This window comes from Amblyraja radiata, chromosome 7 (assembly GCF_010909765.2).
Source record: "Amblyraja radiata isolate CabotCenter1 chromosome 7, sAmbRad1.1.pri, whole genome shotgun sequence".
NCBI lineage: Eukaryota > Metazoa > Chordata > Chondrichthyes > Rajiformes > Rajidae > Amblyraja > Amblyraja radiata.
In genome coordinates this window covers 73,987,302-74,007,758 of record NC_045962.1, presented here as the reverse complement: position 1 = coordinate 74,007,758, position 20,457 = coordinate 73,987,302, and the positions used below count along the sequence as shown (strand labels likewise).

Sequence of the window (20,457 nt, the reverse complement as noted above, 5' to 3'; positions counted from 1 at the left end):
TGGCAGACAGGAAACAAAGAGTAGGGATTAACGGGTCCCTTTCAGAATGGCAGCCAGTGACTAGTGGGGTGGTGCTGGGACCGCTGCTATTTAGAACATGCATTAATAATTTAGATGAAGAGATTCAAAGTAACATTAGCAAATTTGCAGATGACACAAAGCTGGGTGGCAGTGTGAACTGTGAGGAGGATGCTATGAGGATGCAGGATGACTTGGACAGGTTGGGTCAGTGGGCAGATGCATGACAGATGCAGTTTAATGTGGATAAATGTGAGGTTATCCACTTTGGTGGCAAAAAGAGGAAGGCAGATTATTATCTGAATGGTATCTAGTTGAGAAAAGGGGAAGTACAGTGAGATCTGGGGGGTCCTTGTTCATCAGTCATTGAAAGTAAGCATGCAGGTACAGCAGGCAGTGAAGAAAGCTAATGGCATGTTGGCGTTCATAACAAGAGGAGTAGAGTACAGCAGCAACGAGGTCCTTCTGCCCAGTTGTACAGGGCCCTAGTGAGCCACACCTGGAGTATTGTGTGCAGTTTTGGTCTCCAAATTTGGGGAAGGACATTCTTGCTATTGAGGGAGTGCAGCGTAGGTTCATAAGGTTAACTCCTGGGATGGCAGGACTGTCATATGTTGATAGAATGGAGCGACTGGGCTTGTATGCTCTGGAATTTAGAAGGATGAGAGGTTTTTTTACTGAAATATACAAGATTAATAAGGGATTGGACACGCGAGAGGCAGGAAATATGTTCCTGGGCTCCAGAACCAGGGGCCACAGTTTAAGAATAAGGGGTAGGCCATTTGGAATGGAGAGGAGGAAAAACTTTTTCATCCAGAGAGTTGTGAATCTGTGGAATTTCCTGCCTCAAAGCAGTTAAAGCCAATTCTCTGCATGCTTTCAAGAGAGAGTAAGATAGAGCTCTTAATGATAGCGGAGTCAGGGGATATGGTGAGCAGGCATGAACGGGGTACTGATTGTGGATGATCAGCCATGATCACAGTGAATGGCGGTGCTGGCTCAAAGGGCCGAATGGCCTACTCCTGCACCTATTATCTATTGCCTTTTGTGTAGACCACTTTTACAGAATGTTTTATAACGAAAAGGCGATCCATGAACTTTGGTTGTCTTGTGAAAGATAGTAAATTTATAAATCCATATTTATAACTAATTCTCGGAGGTGTTTGACCATCTCTATCCCGATCTTCCATTTAATGTCTCACTATTGCAATTCGTATATCTTAGTTTTGCAGTGTAATGTCTCATTGTTGGCCTCTTTAACATCGCAATTTTATATCCTATCATTATTACAAAGTCAACTGCCGACCATCCTTAGACACAAAATGCTGGAGTAACTCAGCAGGACAGGCAGCATCTCTGGAGAGAAGGAATGGGTGACGTTTCGTGTCAAGACCCTCCTTCAGACTGTATCTACGAACCTGCCAACCAACCTTGCTGTGATTGACCTTCATTTGCTAATACACCAATGCACCTCTTGTCAGATGTACTTGGTGTGCTTAAATCTCAGTACCCTTGCGTTTCCTTGCCTTTCTCTTGCAAATGCCACGGTGTACTTCCAATTCCATTCCTAGAGTGTCTGTAAACTTATATTGCCACATTGGTAGTTCCATTATAAAACCATCTTTATTGTTCACTTCTTATTAAAACTCACTTTGATTAAGCTTTTATTCATCTATTATAATACGTTTTAATATTCAGTTCTATTCCACTTGCATACTATATAGAGGGCTCCAGGATTTTTCATAAGGTAAAACAACTATGTAAAGACAATATTAACTGCATGACCTCAGACCTTCTACAGATTGTAAACATGTCCCTTCTCTCAGGTGTCTTCCCACAGGCCCTGAAAACTGCTGTTATCAAGCCTCTCTTAAAAAAGAAAAACTTAGACACTTCACTACTGAACAATTATAGACCAATATCAAACCTCCCATTTCTCAGTAAAATCATTGAAAACGCTGTTTTTAAGCAGCTGAACAATTTCATGTTAACAGCTGTTTTGATGTCTTCCAGTCAGGATTTAGACCACACCACAGCACCGAGACGGCTCTTGTTAAGGTCTTCAATGACATTCACTTAAACACAGACAATGGCAAAATTTCAGTCTTAGTATTACTAGATCTCAGTGCTGCATTCGACACAGTCGATCACAACATATTACTAGACCGTCTGGAAAACTGGGTGGGACTTTCGGGCACAGCATTAAAATGGTTTGAATCCTACTTGAAGGACAGGGACTACTTTGTGTCTATAGGTAATTACACATCTGAGCGTGCAAAAATTACATGTGGAGTTCTCCAGGGCTCCATTCTGGGGCCTCTTAACATCTACATGCTTCCACTGGCTCAGATCATGAAAAACATCAAAATATGTTACCATAGTTATGCAGACGACACACAAATCTACATAACAATATCACCAGGAGACTATAGTCCAATACAAGCACTGAGTAGATGCATTGAGCAAATCAACGATTGGATGAACCAGAATTTTCTCCAATTAAACAAAGAAAAAACTGAATGTTTTTGGAGCCAAGGAAGAACGATTAAAAGTTAGCACCCAGCTTCAAATGGTAATGCTAAAAACAACAAACCAAGCCAGAAACTTAGTAGTAGTCATGGACTCAGACCTGAACTTCAACAGCCACATAAAAACAGTCATAAAGTCAGCCTACTATCACCTAAAGAATATATCAAGGATTAAAGGACTTATGTCTCAGCAGGATTTGGAAAAACTTGTCCATGCATTTATCTTCAGCAGGCTCGACTACTGTAACAGTGTCTTTACAGGTCTCCCTAAAAAGTCGATCAGACAGCTGCAGTTAATTCAGAAAGCTGCTGCTCGAGTCCTCACTAAGAGCAAAAAGGTAGATCACATTACTCCAGTTCTGAGGTCTTTACACTGGCTTCCTGTCTTTCAAAGAATTGATTTCAAAATACTACTGTTGGTTTACAAAGCACTGAATGGTTTAGGGCCAAAATACATTTCTGATCTTCTGCTTAGCTACGAACCACCCAGACCTCTCAGATCGTCTGGGACAGGTCTGCTCTGTGTCCCCAGAGTCAGAACTAAACATGGAGAGGCAGCATTTAGTTTTTATGCACCACATATCTGGAACAAACTCCCAGAAAACTGCAGGTCTGCTGCAACTCTCAGCTCTTTTAAATCTAGACTGAAGACTTTTCTGTTTGCCGCTGCCTTTCAGTAAACAATACAATTTATTAATTACCTATATTGCACTATAACTTCTATTCCTGGTTTTATTCTATTTTAAATATTTTATTTGATTGCTTTTAATTTTGTAATTATTTTATCTGAATAATCTAATAATCGTTTTACATCTAAATGTCATTTCATATGTGTTTCTTTCCAATGCTTATAATGTTTTATGTAAAGCACTTTGAATTACCTTGTTGTTGAAAGGTGCTATACAAATAAACTTGCCTTGCCTTGCCTTAATACAAAGTGGCTGTGCTGTGTGGACCTATAACTTCAAAAACTGAAATCAGTACGCAAGTTAATAGAAAGCGGGGACTGTATCTCCGCTTTCTGAATGTGGGAGTGGCGGCGCCTAACGGCAGCGGCTCGACTACAGTCGTCTGTCTTTTTTTATTTTTGTCTTGTTAAATGTATGTCTTGAGTTAGTTTTTATTATTTTTTTATAGTTGTGTATATGTGGGGGCTGTGGGGGAAACTGTTTTAAATCTCTTCCCTGTGCGGGGACCCGACTATTCCCTGTCGGGTCTCGGATGTCGTTGGGCCTAACATCGTGGAGCCGGCGGCGACCTCCGGCCGGGACTAACCTGAGGGCTCCAGTTGCATAGCCTGCGGAACTGAGATCGCGGAGCTAGCCAACTTCGGAGCGGGAAGAGCTGTGGTGGCGTGCGGCTGCGACCCGACTTTGGAGCTCGGAGGCACCGGCCGCAGACCCGGTGAACAGGAACATCGGGAGCTCCAAGTCCCTGGTGGGAGACCGCTTTTCCGAGCTCCGCAACGGCGACTTCTCCCGCTGGAATCGCGGGTTTAAAGGACATGGAGCCGGGGCCTAACATCGCCCGGCGTGGCTTAAAAGGCCTCAGGACTTACCATCGCCCGCCGGGGGCCATAACATCGGAGCCCCAGTTCGCCTCGACACTGCAGTTGGACTGCTGGACCACGGGAGAAGGAACAAAGGGTAGAGATAAAGACTTTGCCTTCCATCACAGTGAGGAGATGTTGGAGACTCACTGTGATGGATGTTTATGTAAACTGTGTTAAGTGTGGGTCTTGGATTGTTTTGTAATGTAAAAAACTGTAGAAATTATATTTCGTTCAAACCTAGGTTTGAATGACAATAAATGCATTCTATTCTATTCTATTCTATCAATATATTGATATCAATAGAAGGGAAATCTTGGTTAAAACGCATGTTATTTAGCCCTATTCCACCTTTTGTACATTAGACTTTGTATTTATTAACATAATCTACTTTTCTTTCATAATAATTTCCACTTCATTTTTCTTCATTTCTCTTTTTTGCCAGTGCCTTTCTAAAATATTTGTACTTGCCTTCTTTCTCTTTTTCATAATGACGGTAAACTTATATTCCACATCATTGTTACTTTAGCCAAACTGCTGCACTTCTGACCTACTTATCTTTGCACTTCTGACCTACTAGCAATTCTTATCTTTTTAATATCTGATATGTGCATTTCTGTGTACATGGATATTTTGACCATATAAAGTACAATGATCCAAAATACTAGTTAAGTTTCGCTATTACTTCCTTTTGGATTTTGAATGCTGTTGATGAATAGTTCAATGTAGTTGACTTTGTTCTTGTGCTTGCCTCTATATTTGCCAATATAGTTTGTAGTTTAACTTCTCCGACAGGTCTCTTTGACTAGGTGATGTGCATTTCACATTTTTTCCCTTTGTGCGTAAACCAGTTTAGATATTATCTGCATTGATATGCACATGTCCATCAACGTCATGATTTTCTTTCAGACTCTTCAGGTGTTGACTTCTGCAGATATTTATTCATGTCATATTTATTCATGTTTATCCAGTCTGCGCTATGATGGAACAGATCTCTGCAGTGCATGTAATAAAAAATATGCGCAAAGCACATGGTTCTTTGAGGTTATGCAGCATTCAGTTAGATCATGGCTAAACTGATCTTGGAAGCAGCTCCATTTTACTGCATGTTTCCCATAATGACCTGGAGACTTAATGATTCAGGCCCCACAGATGTCTGGGATCAGAAATCCAAACATTTACAACAAAAATGATTTCATCTCAGCTGCCTCTTAAATAGGCAGCATCTTTTTTCTGAAACTGCCACTTTGTTCAACATTTCTGATGGAAGCAAGATCCTTAAGAGTCTCGGTATAGTGTATGTGAAGAGGGTTCTTCTGGTGGGTGAGTCTGGTACAGTCGTCTTTATCAGTCAGAGCATCAGTGTAGAAGATGGGACATTACGTTGCAATTGCACAATGCCACGTTTGGAGTACTGTTTTGGTCACCCTGTTATAGGAAAGATGTAATTAAACTGGAAGGAGGGCAGAGAAGATTTAAGAGGATGGTGTAAGGACACAAGGCTAAATTATATGGAGAGGTCAGACAGGCTGGGACTTTATTTCATGGAGTGCAAGATACTGAAGGGTGATCTAATAGAGGTGTATAAAATCATGAGGGGAATGCACAGAGCCTTTTACCCAGAGTAGGTGAATCAAGAGCCAGTTTTAAGGTGAGAGAGGACAGATATGGAGAGGACAGCTTAGATGGGGCATCTTTGTCAGTATGGTCAAGTTGGGCTAAAGGGCCTGTTTCCGTACTCTATGACTATTACAAATGGTCACTTTTTAAAAATAAGGAGGTGCCCATTTGAGACCAAGACTTATTATCTATATTCCATAAGTCATAAGCATTTGAAACTTCCACAAAGGCTTGTGGCAGCATTCTTTGAAAATCTTTAAAATGGAGATAGATATTTGTGATAAGCAAGGAAGTGAAGAGTTACTGTTTGTCAATTGCAACATGGAGGTTACAATCAGTTTATCTTTAATTTTGTTAAGTAATGAATCAAATGAGAAGGTTCCAGCGGCCTATTTCTGCTCCTGAGTCATATGTTCATATTTTCCCCATAAAGGGAAACATTCAATCAGATTTTCTGTAGAATGTATCAAAGATTGCATCTCCATGACTGATCCTATGCTCTCCAATTTGATTACCAAAGCTCCTTGAACACATAAATTGAAACGTTCAGTTATTGGTACTTGTGCTTGTCCATTTATTTTGCATTTGGATATGGCATTTTGCTCTGTTGATTTGTTTGCTGTATTCGTGCCAACTGGAACTACCAACTCATTATTTTATAAAACTTTTGTTTTACTTTATATAATTGTATTTTCTCTCATTCTGTCTTTTCATCCTGCACTTTCTCCCATTTCCTATTTTGACCTTTAATGTTAATGTAGGAAATGAAGCCGGCAGTAACTTTGGCCCTCTGGCACCCAGTCAAGAGCCTCTGCCCCCAATAATTGATCTAATTAAATCAATAATTGATCTAATAGACAATGATCTAATATTAAGTGTTTTTTCAGTTTCTTACTAGCTGTTTGTTAGCATGTGTAGCAAGCTTCTCAAGCAAACATACAATATGAGGACTAAAAGTTATGCACTTCAGCCTAGTTCTGTCCCAAATCCATGACAGACATCTGTGCATTCTACACTGTGTTATCCTTAACCTGTGTTTTTATTCCAAATCAGGGCAATAGTCTCAAATAAAGCCTGCGATCATTTGGGATAATCATCTGGTAGTCCTTATCACTCTGTTGACTTTCTGGTTGAAGTGGCAACATTCTGCCTTAAACATTTTCAGATTCACAAAAGACCAACAGACATTTTCATCATATGGTTGCCAATTGTGCATGCAAGTGTAGTGATCTGATTGCTCATTCTTCAGTCTTGGTTCACTTCTCTCCTTGAGATTGCCTCCACTTCATATCCAGTTTTGGGTGCCAGATAAAAATATGCATTAATAGACTTTTTTTTCGCACAACTTTGTACATCCATAGAATTTTGTAAGCAGCTGGGTTTTATTAGTTGGATGTTTATACACTAGTTATGTGTACACACTGTTACAAAATTAGTACATCTGTTTTAGCTCTTGATGTTTTTCAGTTTGTGATCGTGGTTGTAGACAGTATGGACAGGGAGAGGATAGCTATAACCAGAGATGAACTCTACAAGATGTTAGCACATGAGGTAAGCATTTTTTAATTTATTTCTTTAGTAAGATTTTCCTTGATGTCACTTTCCATTTTGCAAGCCTTCACGTTCAATGGATCATTCTCCCATTTCCAACAGCTCAAAGGAGATACCATCACTCGGCACCTCTTCTTTGCTCATCTTTCAGTATTCTGTAGGGATTATTCCCTCAGATGTAGCAAGCACCTTTTGGCCAACTTCCTCCTTACTGACGAACATTTTTCAATGAGAAGCGGCAAATTACCTATTATGTTATTAATTTTATGTACTGTATTGTTTATGATGTGAGAAGACCAAATGAAGAGTTGGTGACAGCTTTACATATCCCCTTCATTCAGTCAGTTAAAGTAATCTCTGGTCATGTCTCACTCCTTACCTGGGTTCTCTACACTTTTCTAACTCAGTGCAACGTAGCATGACGGGTCAGGTGGCAGAGGTATGCGTTGGGGAACAGTTCGGGACCAGTGATCACAATATCATTAGTTTCAATATAATTATGGAGAGGGTCAGAACTGGACCTAGGGTTGAGATTTTTGATTGGAGAAAGGCTAACTTTGAGGAGATGCGAAAGGATTTAAAAGGAGTAAATTGGGACAGTTTGTTTTATGGGAAAGATGTGGAAGAGAAATGGAGTACATTTAAAGGTGAAATTTTAAGAGTACAGAATCTTTATGTCCCTGTTCGGTTGAAAGGAAATAGTAAAAATTGGAAAGAGCCCTGGTTTTCAAGGGAAATTGGACACTTGGTTCGGAAAAAGAGGGAGATCTACAATAATTATAGGCAGCATGGAGTAAATGAGGTGCTTGAGGAGTATAAAGAATGTAAAAAGAATCTTAAGAAAGAAATTAGAAAAGCTAAAAGAAGATATGAGGTTGCTTTGGCAAGTAAGGTGAAAGTAAATACAAAGGGTTTCTACAGCTATATTAATAGCAAAAGGATAACGAGGGATAAAATTGGTCCATTAGAGAGTCAGAGTGGACAGCTATCTGCAGAGCCAAAAGAGATGGAGATAATGAACAATTTCTTTTCTTCGGTATTCACCAAGGAGAAGGATATTGAATTATGTGAGGTAAGGGAAATAAGTAGAGTAGCTATGGAAACTATGAGATTCAAAGAAGAGGAAGTACTGACACTTTTGAGAAATATAAAAGTGGATAAGTCTCCAGGTCCGGACAGGATATTCCCTAGGACATTGAGGGAAGTTAGTGTAGAAATAGCAGGGGCTATGACAGAAATATTTCAAATGTCATTAGAAACGGGAATAGTGCCGGAGGATTGGCGTACTGCGTATGTTGTTCCATTGTTTAAAAAGGGGTCTAAGAGTAAACCTAGCAATTATAGACCTGTTAGTTTGACGTCAGTGGTGGGCAAATTAATGGAAAGGATACTTGGAGATAATATATATAAGCATCTGGATAAACAGGGTCTGATTAGGAACAGTCAACATGGATTTGTGCCTGGAAGGTCATGTTTGACTAATCTTCTTGAATTTTTTGAAGAGGTTACTCGGGAAATTGATGAGGGTAAAGCAGTGGATGTTGTATATATGGACTTCAGTAAGGCCTTTGACAAGGTTCCTCATGGAAGGTTGGTTAAGAAGGTTCAATGGTTGGGTATTAATGGTGGAGTAGCAAGATGGATTCAACAGTGGCTGAATGGGAGATGCCAGAGAGTAATGGTGGATGGTTGATTGTCAGGTTGGAGGCCAGTGACTAGTGGGGTGCCACAGGGATCTGTGTTGGGTCCACTGTTGTTTGTCATGTACATCAATGATCTGGATGATGGTGTGGTAAATTGGATTAGTAAGTATGCAGATGATACTAAGATAGGTGGGGTTGTGGATAATGAAGTAGATTTTCAAAGTCTACAGAGAGACTTATGCCAGTTGGAAGAGTGGGCTGAAAGATGGCAGATGGAGTTTAATGCTGATAAGTGTGAGGTGCTACATCTTGGCAGGACAAATCAAAATAGGACGTACATGTTAATGGTAGGGAATTGAAGAATGCAGGTGAACAGGGGGATCTGGGAATAACTGCACAGTTCCCTGAAAGTGGAATCTCATGTAGATAGGGTGGTAAAGAAAGCTTTTGGTGTGCTGGCCTTTATAAATCAGAGCATTGAGTATAGAAGTTGGGATGTAATGTTAAAATTGTGCAAGGCATTGGTGAGGCCAATTCTGGAGTATGGTGTACAATTTTGGTCGCCTAATTATAGGAAGGATGTCAACAAAATAGAGAGAGTATAGAGGAGATTTACTAGAATGTTGCCTGGGTTTCAGCAACTAAGTTACAGAGAAAGGTTGAACAAGTTAGGGCTTTATTCTTTGGAGCGCAGAAGGTTAAGGGGGGACGATAGAGGTCTTTAAAATGATGAGAGGGATAGACAGAGTTGACGTGGATAAGCTTTTCCCACAGAGAGTAGGGAAGATTCAAACAAGGGGACATGACTTGAGAATTAAGGGACTGAAGTTTAGGGGTAACATGAGGGGGAACTTCTTTACTCAGAGAGTGGTGGCTGTGTGGAATGAGCTTCCAGTGAAGGTGGTGGAGGCAGGTTCGTTTTTATCATTAAAAATAAATTGGATAGTTATATGGACGGGAAAGGAATGGAGGGTTATGGTCTGAGCGCAGGTATATGGGACTAGGGGAGAATACGTGTTCGGCACGGACTAGAAGGGTCGAGATGGCCTGTTTCCGTGCTGTATTGTGTGCATTGCTGAAAAGCTATTTGGCATATACGATACTATACAACAGAACCTTACTTATCCCAGGAAGAAAATTGGTCTGCCAACAGTCATAAAACACAACAAGATACATGAAACGTGAAATTAAAGTGACAAAAGAATGACGGAAGACGATTGGAATTTATTGCCTTCCATCACAGTGAGGAATGCGGGGATTCTGCTGTGGTGGATGTTTATGTTAACTTTTATGTAGTTGCGTGTCTTGTTGCTTTTTTTATGGTATGGCTGTATGATAATTCACATATCACTGTACCTTAATTGGTACACGTGACAATAAAATACCTTTGAAAGCTTTGAGTGGAAAGTCCAGGATTGGGGATGTGCTAAGATTGGGGAGGAGGAGGGGGGGTGTGTGGGGGGGAGGGGGAAGGGGAGTCAATCTACCTCATGACAGAAGGGGGAGGAGTTGTACAGTTTGATAGCCACAGGGAAAAAGGATCTCCTGTGGTGTTCTGTGCTGCATCTTGCTACAGCACTTATCTCTGTCAAAAGATTGTAGTTTTAGGCACATAAATTAGCCTAGCATTTGAGACTTGTGCAAAGTGGTGCTTTTTATTTAGAGCTTCAATCCTTTGGATTTTTCCTGGTATACCTTAATGACTAGATGGGTATTTTCAACAATTTAATAGTTCATAATCATGAATGCCAGCATTCGTTCCAGTTAAACATTTGAATTTGAATTCTTCAGGTACCTTTGTAAAATTGAAACTTTGGTTCCAGATCAAAGGTATAGCAACTGGGTTACCAGTCCAGTAACTTAATCAGTAGGTACACAAAAATGCTGGAGAAACTCAGCGGGTGCAGCAGCATCTATGGAGCGAAGGAAATCGGCAACGTTTCGGGCCGAAACCCTTCGTCAGTCTGAAGAAGGGTTTCGGCCCGAAACGTTGCCTATTTCCTTCACTCCATAGATGCTGCTGCACCCGCTGAGTTTCTCCAGCATTTTTGTGTACCTTCGATTTCCCAGCATCTGCAGTTCCTTTTTAAAAACTTAATCAGTATGCTGCAGTACTCCTGATGGTCCTCACTATTCAACTTCCTTCCTATGAGGGAGTACAAAAGTGCACATATTACTTCAGTTCTTAATAGCTTATGGGCATTCACGGGTGGCACGGTGGCGCAGCAGTAGAGTTGCTGCCTTACAGCGCTTGCCGGGCCGGAGACCTTGGTTCGATCTCGACTACGGGTGCTGCTAGTATCGAGTTGTACATTCTTCCGTGACTGCGTGGGTTTTCTCCGAGGTCTTCAGTTTCCTCCCACACACCAAAGATGCCCAGGTTTGTAGGTTAATTGGCTTGGAATAAGTGTAAATTGCCCCCAGTGCATGTAGGATAGTGTTAGTGTGCGAGATCACTGGTCGGTGCAGACTCGGTGGGCCGAAGGGCCTGTTTCTGCACTGTATCTCTAAACTATAAACTAAACTAAACATTAATGACTGACTTTTATTGCAAAACCTTCACTGAAGTATAATGATGTTCCTATCTATGGTCTAAAGAACTTATGTAAATGTAAGTCTTTCTGCTTCTGGTAAACTGTCATTTAATCTTAAAGATGATGTTGGTGTAATTTCATGGGCATTTTGCTATTTTTGCCCTTTGATAATATCCATGCATGCGTTTTGAGGCCTACTCCCTGGGTAGTTAATGTGTAATGGAATGAAAACAAGGTTCTTTGCTGTCTTTAAAAAAAGAAAATACCGACATGTCAGCATTATGTGGAAGTTGAACACTTACTGTGGTAAACATAGTATTAAACTTGATCTCCTTACAGCTTTTGAAGATGTTTTTGAATAGGTTATACAGGGTATTTTGTCCATACGATTTGTTGTTGAAATGAATTCCACTTTATTCTTGTGCATGTTTTGTTAAGGTAATAACCTCATCGAATTGGAATATTTCCTCACCTTTATCTGAAATATTAAAATATCATGCTATCATATTGAATTAAATTGTACTTTTTTGAGTGGAGTTCCATATGAGTATTATTTTTGCAAATTGCTTTTTGTATTGTAACCATTCCTGGTCTCAAAATTAAGTCAAAATTATTTTTACCAATTTTTGCATTTGTCCATGATCACTTAAATTAAAGTTTTAAAATCCCGATGATATCGTACATTCAATTATCTCAAAAGAATGACAGTGTCTTTTATTCTACAATTCAGGATCTGAAGAGAGCAGGGCTGTTGATCTTTGCCAACAAACAAGATATCAAAGAATGCATGACAGTAGCTGAAATCTCTCAGTACCTTAAGTTGACCTCAATTAAAGATCATCAATGGCATATCCAAGCGTGTTGTGCTCTGACAGGTGAAGGGTAAGTGCAGGGATTTTTTGTTTTTAATTGCCATTCATTATGTGTAACTGTAAAAAGTCTTGGACTTTTTCTTTTAATGATCTCTAATTCGAAAATATTTTAATGTTATTTTTGAACTTTAAGCAGTTGATATTCTATCATTGCACATTTTTCTAACATTAAACTTACATTTTGGGTAAAATGTAAAGCATCCTTTAATTTGCCTTAATGGTATACTTTAAACTTTGAGTTAGAAAAGCATGCTTAATTTCTGCTGATTGTGGGTCTAGGACTATCTAGCAGTTGGCTTAGTCTTGTGTTTGCAATGTAAATTTCAGGTGGGAAGGGCTTCGTTATTACAAAATCAAATTACTAGAAACATGAAGTAAAAACAACATTGGCAATGTCCAGTGGGTCAATCAGCATTCATGTATAGAAAGACAAGGCTAATGCTTCAGATTAATGATCAGTCTTTGGAAGTCATCATTAAGGATCCCTTATTAATACTGCTGGACTTGAATTCTAAATCTGAAGTTAAGTACATAACCAGCTGGAAACAGGGTGACGTATAATTAAACATTTCTCAGTCTGTCTTGTTGCAATGTTACACTTCATCTTCACAATTTCTGCTGGATTGGAGCTAATTTTTAAAGATGGGAAACTTTTCAACCCACGTCACGTCTAGATTCATTTCAATTTTAGTCATTAAGTTGGAGTGTGTAGATGCTTCTGTATGCGCTCTCCTGGAGGCTGTGCCCCAAGTCATTGTTCGTTCACTGAAGTAGTTTGGGCCTGGCGTGTAACATTTGCAAAATAACCTGTCCCAACTCTGAACACACTGTCCCCTGACAAAAGGGTGATCTAGTATTCCCTGAAAGTGGCAACAGAAGGAGATAAAGTGGAAAAGAAGGTATACAGTAGGCTTGCTTTCATAGGTCATGGCATTGAGTATAAGTGTCAGGAAGTTATGAGTCAGCTTTATAGCACTTTGGTAAGGCCGCATTTAAGAGAATTGCATTCAGTTCAAGTTGTCCCATTACAGGGAGGATGTGAGGGTTTGGAAAGGGTGCATAGGGGGTTTCAATAGTTCAATAGTAGTGCTTTATTTATCACATACAACTGCACAGTGAAATTCTTTTTGCATATGTTACACATACGGGCGCTGCCATTTTTGGCGCCATTATTCAAGGTCCTGTCGGCCCATCTGGCCATCCTTGTGCATCTCCTGCGGCCGTCCCTGAAGGCGCTGGAGGCATTACACCAAATATCTACCCTATTCTATGCCACTAATAATTTTATATGCTTCTATCACATCTCCCGCAACTTCCGCTGTTCCAGTGAAAATATTCCAAGTCTGTCCAACCCCCCTGATGCTAATAGCCCCTCATCCAGGCATCATTCTGGTAAGCCTGGGGTGCCGCCAGCGTCCCTGAAGGCGCTGGAGGCATTACTCCTACCGGCCCCATGCTCCTCACATCCGACATCTCCGGCTCCCTCCTGGTTACGCCGTCTGCTGAGCCTTCAGGTGGGTTACTGGTGCCGCCGATAGACGAGCCTTTGAGTGGGTTCCCGGCCCTGCCAACCGATGAGCCTTTGGGCGGGTTACCGGTCTTGCTGAAAGACAAGCCTTCCAACTGTCCATCGAGCCTTGGTCCCGCCGGCCCACCGACTGACGAACCGTCTGGGCGGGCACTATGACCGCGGCACCCCAGGCTTACCAGAATGATGCCTGGATGAGGGGCTATTAGCGTCAGGGAGGATGGACAGATTTGGAATATTTTCACTGGAACAGCAGAAGTTGCGGGAGACGTGATGGAAGCATATACAATTATTAGTGGCATAGAATAAGGTAGATAGTTGGAAACTTTATCCCATGATGAAAAATATAAAATACAGAGGACATATTTTCATAGTGAAAAGTGAAAAGTTTAAAAGAAATGTGCGGGGCAAGTTTCATTTATTGCCTGTAATGCACTGCCTGGTGTGGGGGTTGAAGCAGATACGTCAGTGGCATTTAAAATACTTTTGGATAGGCATAGGCCTATGCATATGCAGGGATTGAAGGGATATGGGTTACGTGAGGTCAATGAATGATGGTCTTGGCATCATGTTTGGCATCGACATTATGGGGTAAAGTTCCTGTTTTTGTGCTGGACGGTGTCTAAAATGACTGTCAAACCCTGGAAAATGCATTGATTTCAACATTTCTGGAGCCACCTCTCAACGATGGCAGACATCAGAGATCAAATTCAGCTTTGCCTTCAGTGTTTATAAATGTATTTTAACTTTTATTGTGGAAGGGCACTTTTGTTCCACTTTTAATCGGGATATAAAAATTGCAGAGGAGAAATGTTTACCAAAAGCAGCAGTTTTAATGAAGCAAAGGTCGGAATTTTACAACATTCCCAAATACATGGCAGCTGCTGCCAATTTTGAAAAGTAAAAATAGTAACATTTTCAAAATTGTTTTGCTTCTTTCTGTAAGAATCATGAATTTTAATAAGGTGAAAGCACCATCAGTTTATGTAAAAGGTCTTTGTTACTCAATAAACATTTTAATTTTGTTGCCAAGTCTCATAATTCCCATTTAAAAAAATTGATCCAGTAAATACATGGGCTTAGAATGTTTTCAGATGTTCTTTGTTGATTTCGGAACCTTACGTTCGAGATATTGCATTGAACTCTGGAGTTTTTCGATCCCAAAATGAACAATATATGTAGTAATTGTTCTATCTTCCTTCACAGATTATGTCAAGGATTAGAATGGATGACATCGCGACTTAAAGTCAGATGACCTCCACAGGTCAGGGTGCATGGACCATTCAAATCTGAACTGTATAATTCTTCCAGCGGTAACAGCTCCATGCTTGCTGGATTTACTGGTATTTATTTTTCAGACTGAATAAAGTTTACTACTTTCGCACTTGCTGCAAGTACATGTTTGGAAAGACTTTCCTTGAGGATCAAGATTGAGTTGAAGACTCTGACTTTGGTTGATCATTTGTAGCTTTTCTTTTGAAGATGGCTGTGATTAATTGACTTTTTTTTTCCTTTGGAACCAGCACATTCTGCTCAGGGTAGAGTTTTATAGTATTTGGTAAGTATTTGGAGGGGGAGAAAAGTGATTTGTATTCCATCATTATCAACATAATTGCTCTTTACTTCCTTTTTATTTAATAAAAAATAAGCAACAGTGTTACACTATTTACAGCAGAAAATACCACATTCTGGCTGAGCTACCGGTTACTGTTATAGTCTGGTTACAGTTGAGAGGAAACTCAAATATTATAGCCATTTTTCTTAGTTTTTAGATTGAACAGCAAGCTGTATATTTTATATAAAATTGTCTAATCTGCAAAAAATCGCTTTTGCGTACAAGTTGCATGCACAAGGTAGATTGGTACTAAAATTCACTAAAAATATAATCAACATTTTACCGGGAAACAGGTGGAAAAACATTTGTTTTGAACCATATTCTGGCTTTTCCACTTAAACACTAATGTCTCCACACATTCTTTCTTATGGACGATTTGGAAAGGTGTTTTAAAATAATTGCAGGGCTTCTTTATTGTGAATATTAACATTTAGCACAATGGGACTGGTTGATTCAGCAACCACTGAAAAACACTGCCAACTTTTCGATCTCCTTCTGATGTACTACCATCAGAAAATATTTGTGTTTAAGGATTTGGAATAAAAATCTCTTCCTTTTAATCTGATGGGTTTTAAATTATTTTCCAGATTTGGGCTAGGTAAGGAATGTCATCATACAGTGAGGTTATTTAGAATATTGCTTTAGTATGCTTTCAACACTGCATTATTTGAACTTTCAACAAATTATTTAAACAGCATCCATTAGCAGACCATATGGGTCCTAATTTTAATTAACTGCAGAACGGTTATTTAAGTTTTGTCATATCAGACTGAGATGTAACAACTGTGGGAGATGTAAGGATTAAAGTTCACTGCCTGTACAGACTGGGATTTTTGGGCAATGTGATCCAGTGTGAAGGCGTACTTCAAGATTATGAATCGTACCGAAGTCTATCATTTGAAATTACTTGCAACACCAATCAATGTATTTTTAGATGGATTTTTCTTAAGAACACTGTGATGCATTCTTATTGAGTGAAAGCTATTGTATTAAGCTCAATGGGGGAAAAATGTAATTTCTGATGTATATAATTGTGTGCATCACTCAAACATCTGTATTTCTTTCTGCAAACAACTCCAGGGAAGCTGATGTGTAATTGCCATTATTTTTGGAAAAAATACTGCTTGTGCAAATATTCTATTTCAGCAGAGGAACAAATGGAAAATGCAAGAAGCAACAAAAGCATTTCAATATCAATGACTGTACAAGAAGTTTATTTATTTTTCCCAGCAGATCAATGCACATTTCATTAAATGAAAAATGTTTTAGACTGGTAAATTGATACAATGTGAAATGACCAGCTTTCTTTTGCTTCCTGTAAATGGCAGAATTATGATTTATAGCATATCTCTTCTAGTTTGTTTATGCAAGATGAAACATTTTAAGTTTTGGAACAATACACATTATCAAATAAATTATGTATATTGTGAATTTTATTGTCTGAAAGCAATCTATGAGTAAACTTGGTTTTCAGTCACCCCATGTGCAAATTTATTTCATGACAAGAAAAGGAGCATTCAAATGAATTAAAACCAAACTGCAGGTTCTGGAAATCTGAAATCTGAAAACGAGTTAAAATTGTAGCTCGCTGATCTGAAACATTTAAATCATTCACTTTCCACAAATGGTACCTGACCTGCTGAGTGGTTCCAGCATTTTCTAATTTTGATTGGTGAATGTGATTTATTTTGCATGAAGAACACCTTTTGCATATTTTGGTATTTGCATTGAAGTAATTTAATTTTAACCAATTGCAATGTTTTATTGTAATTGTATTACTTGATATGACTAACATGGGCAATGCAGTCTTCATTTTTCAACCCTAATTTTCCTCTGGCCATTTAGGGCAAACCTGAGATGTTTGCAATTCTGACTGGGTGGGTTAAAAGGTCATTGATCATTAAACCATTTGCACCAATTCACCAGTTTTCATGCTCTTGCAATTTTGAGTCAACTTCAGTCAAATCTTGAAGCTTTGCACAAGTGTGCGCCATAAAGTTTATTTGCATTTAAGTCCCAAAATTCCTTGGCTTTCATAGATTGTTTAGTTTCCTGACTCATTTTAAAATTGCAGGTTGGCCAGGTTACATGCTAGAGTTTTCAAAAGGGAACTGCAGATGCTGGAATATCGAAGGTACACAAAATTGCTGGAGGAACTCAGCGGGTGCAGCAGCATCTATGGAGCGAAGGAAATAGGCGACGTTTCGGGCCGAAACCCTTCTTCAGACTGATGGGGGGTGGGGAAAGAAAGAAGGAAAAAGGGGAAGAGGAGGAGCCCGAGGGCGGGCGGATGGGAGGGTGGGAGGAGACAGCTAGAGGGTGAAGGAAGGGGAGGGGACAGCACAGGCTAGCCAAATTGGGGGAATTCAATGTTGATGCCATAGGGGCGCAAGGACCCCAGACGGAATATGAGGTGCTGTTCCTCCAATTTCCGCTGTTGCTCACTCTGGCAATGGAGGAGACCCAGGACAGAGAGGTCGGATTGGGAATGGGAGGGGGAGTTGAAGTGCTGAGCCACCGGGAGGTCATGTAGGTTAAGGCGGACCGAGCGGAGGTGTTCGGCGAAACGGTCGCCCAACCTACGCTTGGTCTCACCGATGTAAATTAGCTGACATCTAGAGCAGCGGATGCAGTAGATGAGGTTGGAGGAGATACAGGTGAACCTTTGTCGCACCTGGAACGACTGCTTGGGACCTTGAATGGAGTCGAGGGGGGAGGTGAAGGGACAGGTGTTGCATTTCTTGCGGTTGCAACGGAAAGTGCCCGGGGAGGGGGTGGTGCGGGAGGGAAGGGAAGAATTGACGAGGGAGTTGCGGAGGGAGCGGTCTTTGCGGAAGGCAGACATGGGGGGAGATGGGAAGATGTGGCGAGTGGTGGGGTCACGTTGGAGGTGGCGGAAATGGCGGAGGATTATGTGTTGTATTTGCCGGCTGGTGGGGTGAAAGGTGAGGACCAGAGGGACTCTGCCCTTGTTGCGTGTGCGGGGATGGGGAGAGAGAGCAGTGTTGCGGGGTATGGATGAGACCCTGGTGTGAGCCTCATCTATGGTGGCGGAGGGGAATCCCCGTTCCCTGAAGAACGAGGATTCCCCTCCGCCACCATAGATGAGGCTCACACCAGGGTCTCATCCATACCCCGCAACACTGCTCTCTCTCCCCATCCCCGCACACGCAACAAGGGCAGAGTCCCTCTGGTCCTCACCTTTCACCCCACCAGCCGGCAAATACAACACATAATCCTCCGCCATTTCCGCCACCTCCAACGTGACCCCACCACTCGCCACATCTTCCCATCTCCCCCCATGTCTGCCTTCCGCAAAGACCGCTCCCTCCGCAACTCCCTCGTCAATTCTTCCCTTCCCTCCCGCACCACCCCCTCCCCGGGCACTTTCCGTTGCAACCGCAAGAAATGCAACACCTGTCCCTTCACCTCCCCCCTCGACTCCATTCAAGGTCCCAAGCAGTCGTTCCAGGTGCGACAAAGGTTCACCTGTATCTCCTCCAACCTCATCTACTGCATCCGCTGCTCTAGATGTCAGCTAATTTACATCGGTGAGACCAAGCGTAGGTTGGGCGACCGTTTCGCCGAACACCTCCGCTCGGTCCGCCTTAACCTACATGACCTCCCGGTGGCTCAGCACTTCAACTCCCCCTCCCATTCCCAATCCGACCTCTCTGTCCTGGGTCTCCTCCATTGCCAGAGTGAGCAACAGCGGAAATTGGAGGAACAGCACCTCATATTCCGTCTGGGGTCCTTGCGCCCCTATGGCATCAACATTGAATTCCCCCAATTTGGCTAGCCTGTGCTGTCCCCTCCCCTTCCTTCACCCTCTAGCTGTCTCCTCCCACCCTCCCATCCGCCCGCCCTCGGGCTCCTCCTCTTCCCCTTTTTCCTTCTTTCTTTCCCCACCCCCCATCAGTCTGAAGAAGGGTTTCGGCCCGAAACGTCGCCTATTTCCTTCGCTCCATAGATGCTGCTGCACCCGCTGAGTTCCTCCAGCAATTTTGTGTACCTTACATGCTAGAGTTTCTCCACCTGATCTACAGATCAAATCTCCGATCTTGCCTGAAGATTGGGATCTTGTGGGCATGTACTTTATTGGATTTTGAAAAAAAAATCAAGCTATCAAATGTATTTGAATCTGAATTCTGCTGGGATCATACCAGCCTGATCCGTTATGCTCACTCTATCAACACATGCATTCTTTGTATTGAAAGATATCTGGCGTAATAGTTGATATTCTAAGGAAAGTTGATGTCATATATAAATAAATGACGGACATAAATACAGACAGGTTGGTTAAGGGCCTGTCCCACTTTCCCGATTTATTCACAAATTCTCCCGAGTTATTCACAAATTCTCCCGAGTTTCCCCCTTGATTCAAACGCGCAGAATGTTCGTAACAAGTCCGTAGGAGTCCATAGATATATCGTAGCGGCTCGTTATGCCAGCCGTAGGTACTCAGGGCATCAGGTAAGTCAGGACGTTTTTTCCAGCCTGATATAAAATGTCCACGAGTAAAAAATACCTATAGCTGGCATAACGAGCTGCTACGATATATCTACAGACTCGTTACGGACATTCTATGAGTTTGAATCAAGGGGAAAACTCGGGAGAATTCGTGAATAACTCGGGAAAGTGGAACAGGCCCTTTAGTAAGTTTGCAGATGACATCAAGTTTGTTCGCGTAGCGGACTGTGAGGCAGGCTGTCAAAGTACACAGCACAATTTTGATCAGCTACAGAAATGGGTAGAGCAATGGCAGATGGAATTTAATCCGACTGCATGTGAGATATTGCACTTTGAAGGTCAAATTTAAGGGAAATTATACAATTAATGCGGTGACCCTTAACGGCGGCATTGATATACAGAAGGATCTTGGGGTCCGATTTCATAACTCCCTGAAAGTGCCAACACAGTAGTTGGAGTGGTAAAGAAGGCAGATGGTATGCTTGCCTTCATAGAGATATGGAGTCATACAGCGTGGAAACAGAATCCC

General features: G+C 41.3%; 1 protein-coding gene across 1 annotated transcript in view; it reads left to right on the top strand.

Annotated features, from left to right (window-relative positions):
* arl5a (ADP ribosylation factor like GTPase 5A) overlaps positions 1-16,892 on the top strand; it is a 45,802-nt gene extending 28,910 nt beyond the window's left edge. Inside the window, exons 5-7 of the mRNA XM_033024807.1 lie at positions 7,183-7,266; positions 12,174-12,325; positions 15,050-16,892. Coding sequence (XP_032880698.1) covers positions 7,183-7,266; positions 12,174-12,325; positions 15,050-15,098 — 285 coding nt within the window. The 3' untranslated portion in view covers positions 15,099-16,892. The remainder of the gene's footprint in view (positions 1-7,182; positions 7,267-12,173; positions 12,326-15,049) is intronic.
* Positions 16,893-20,457: the final 3,565 nt, after the last annotated feature.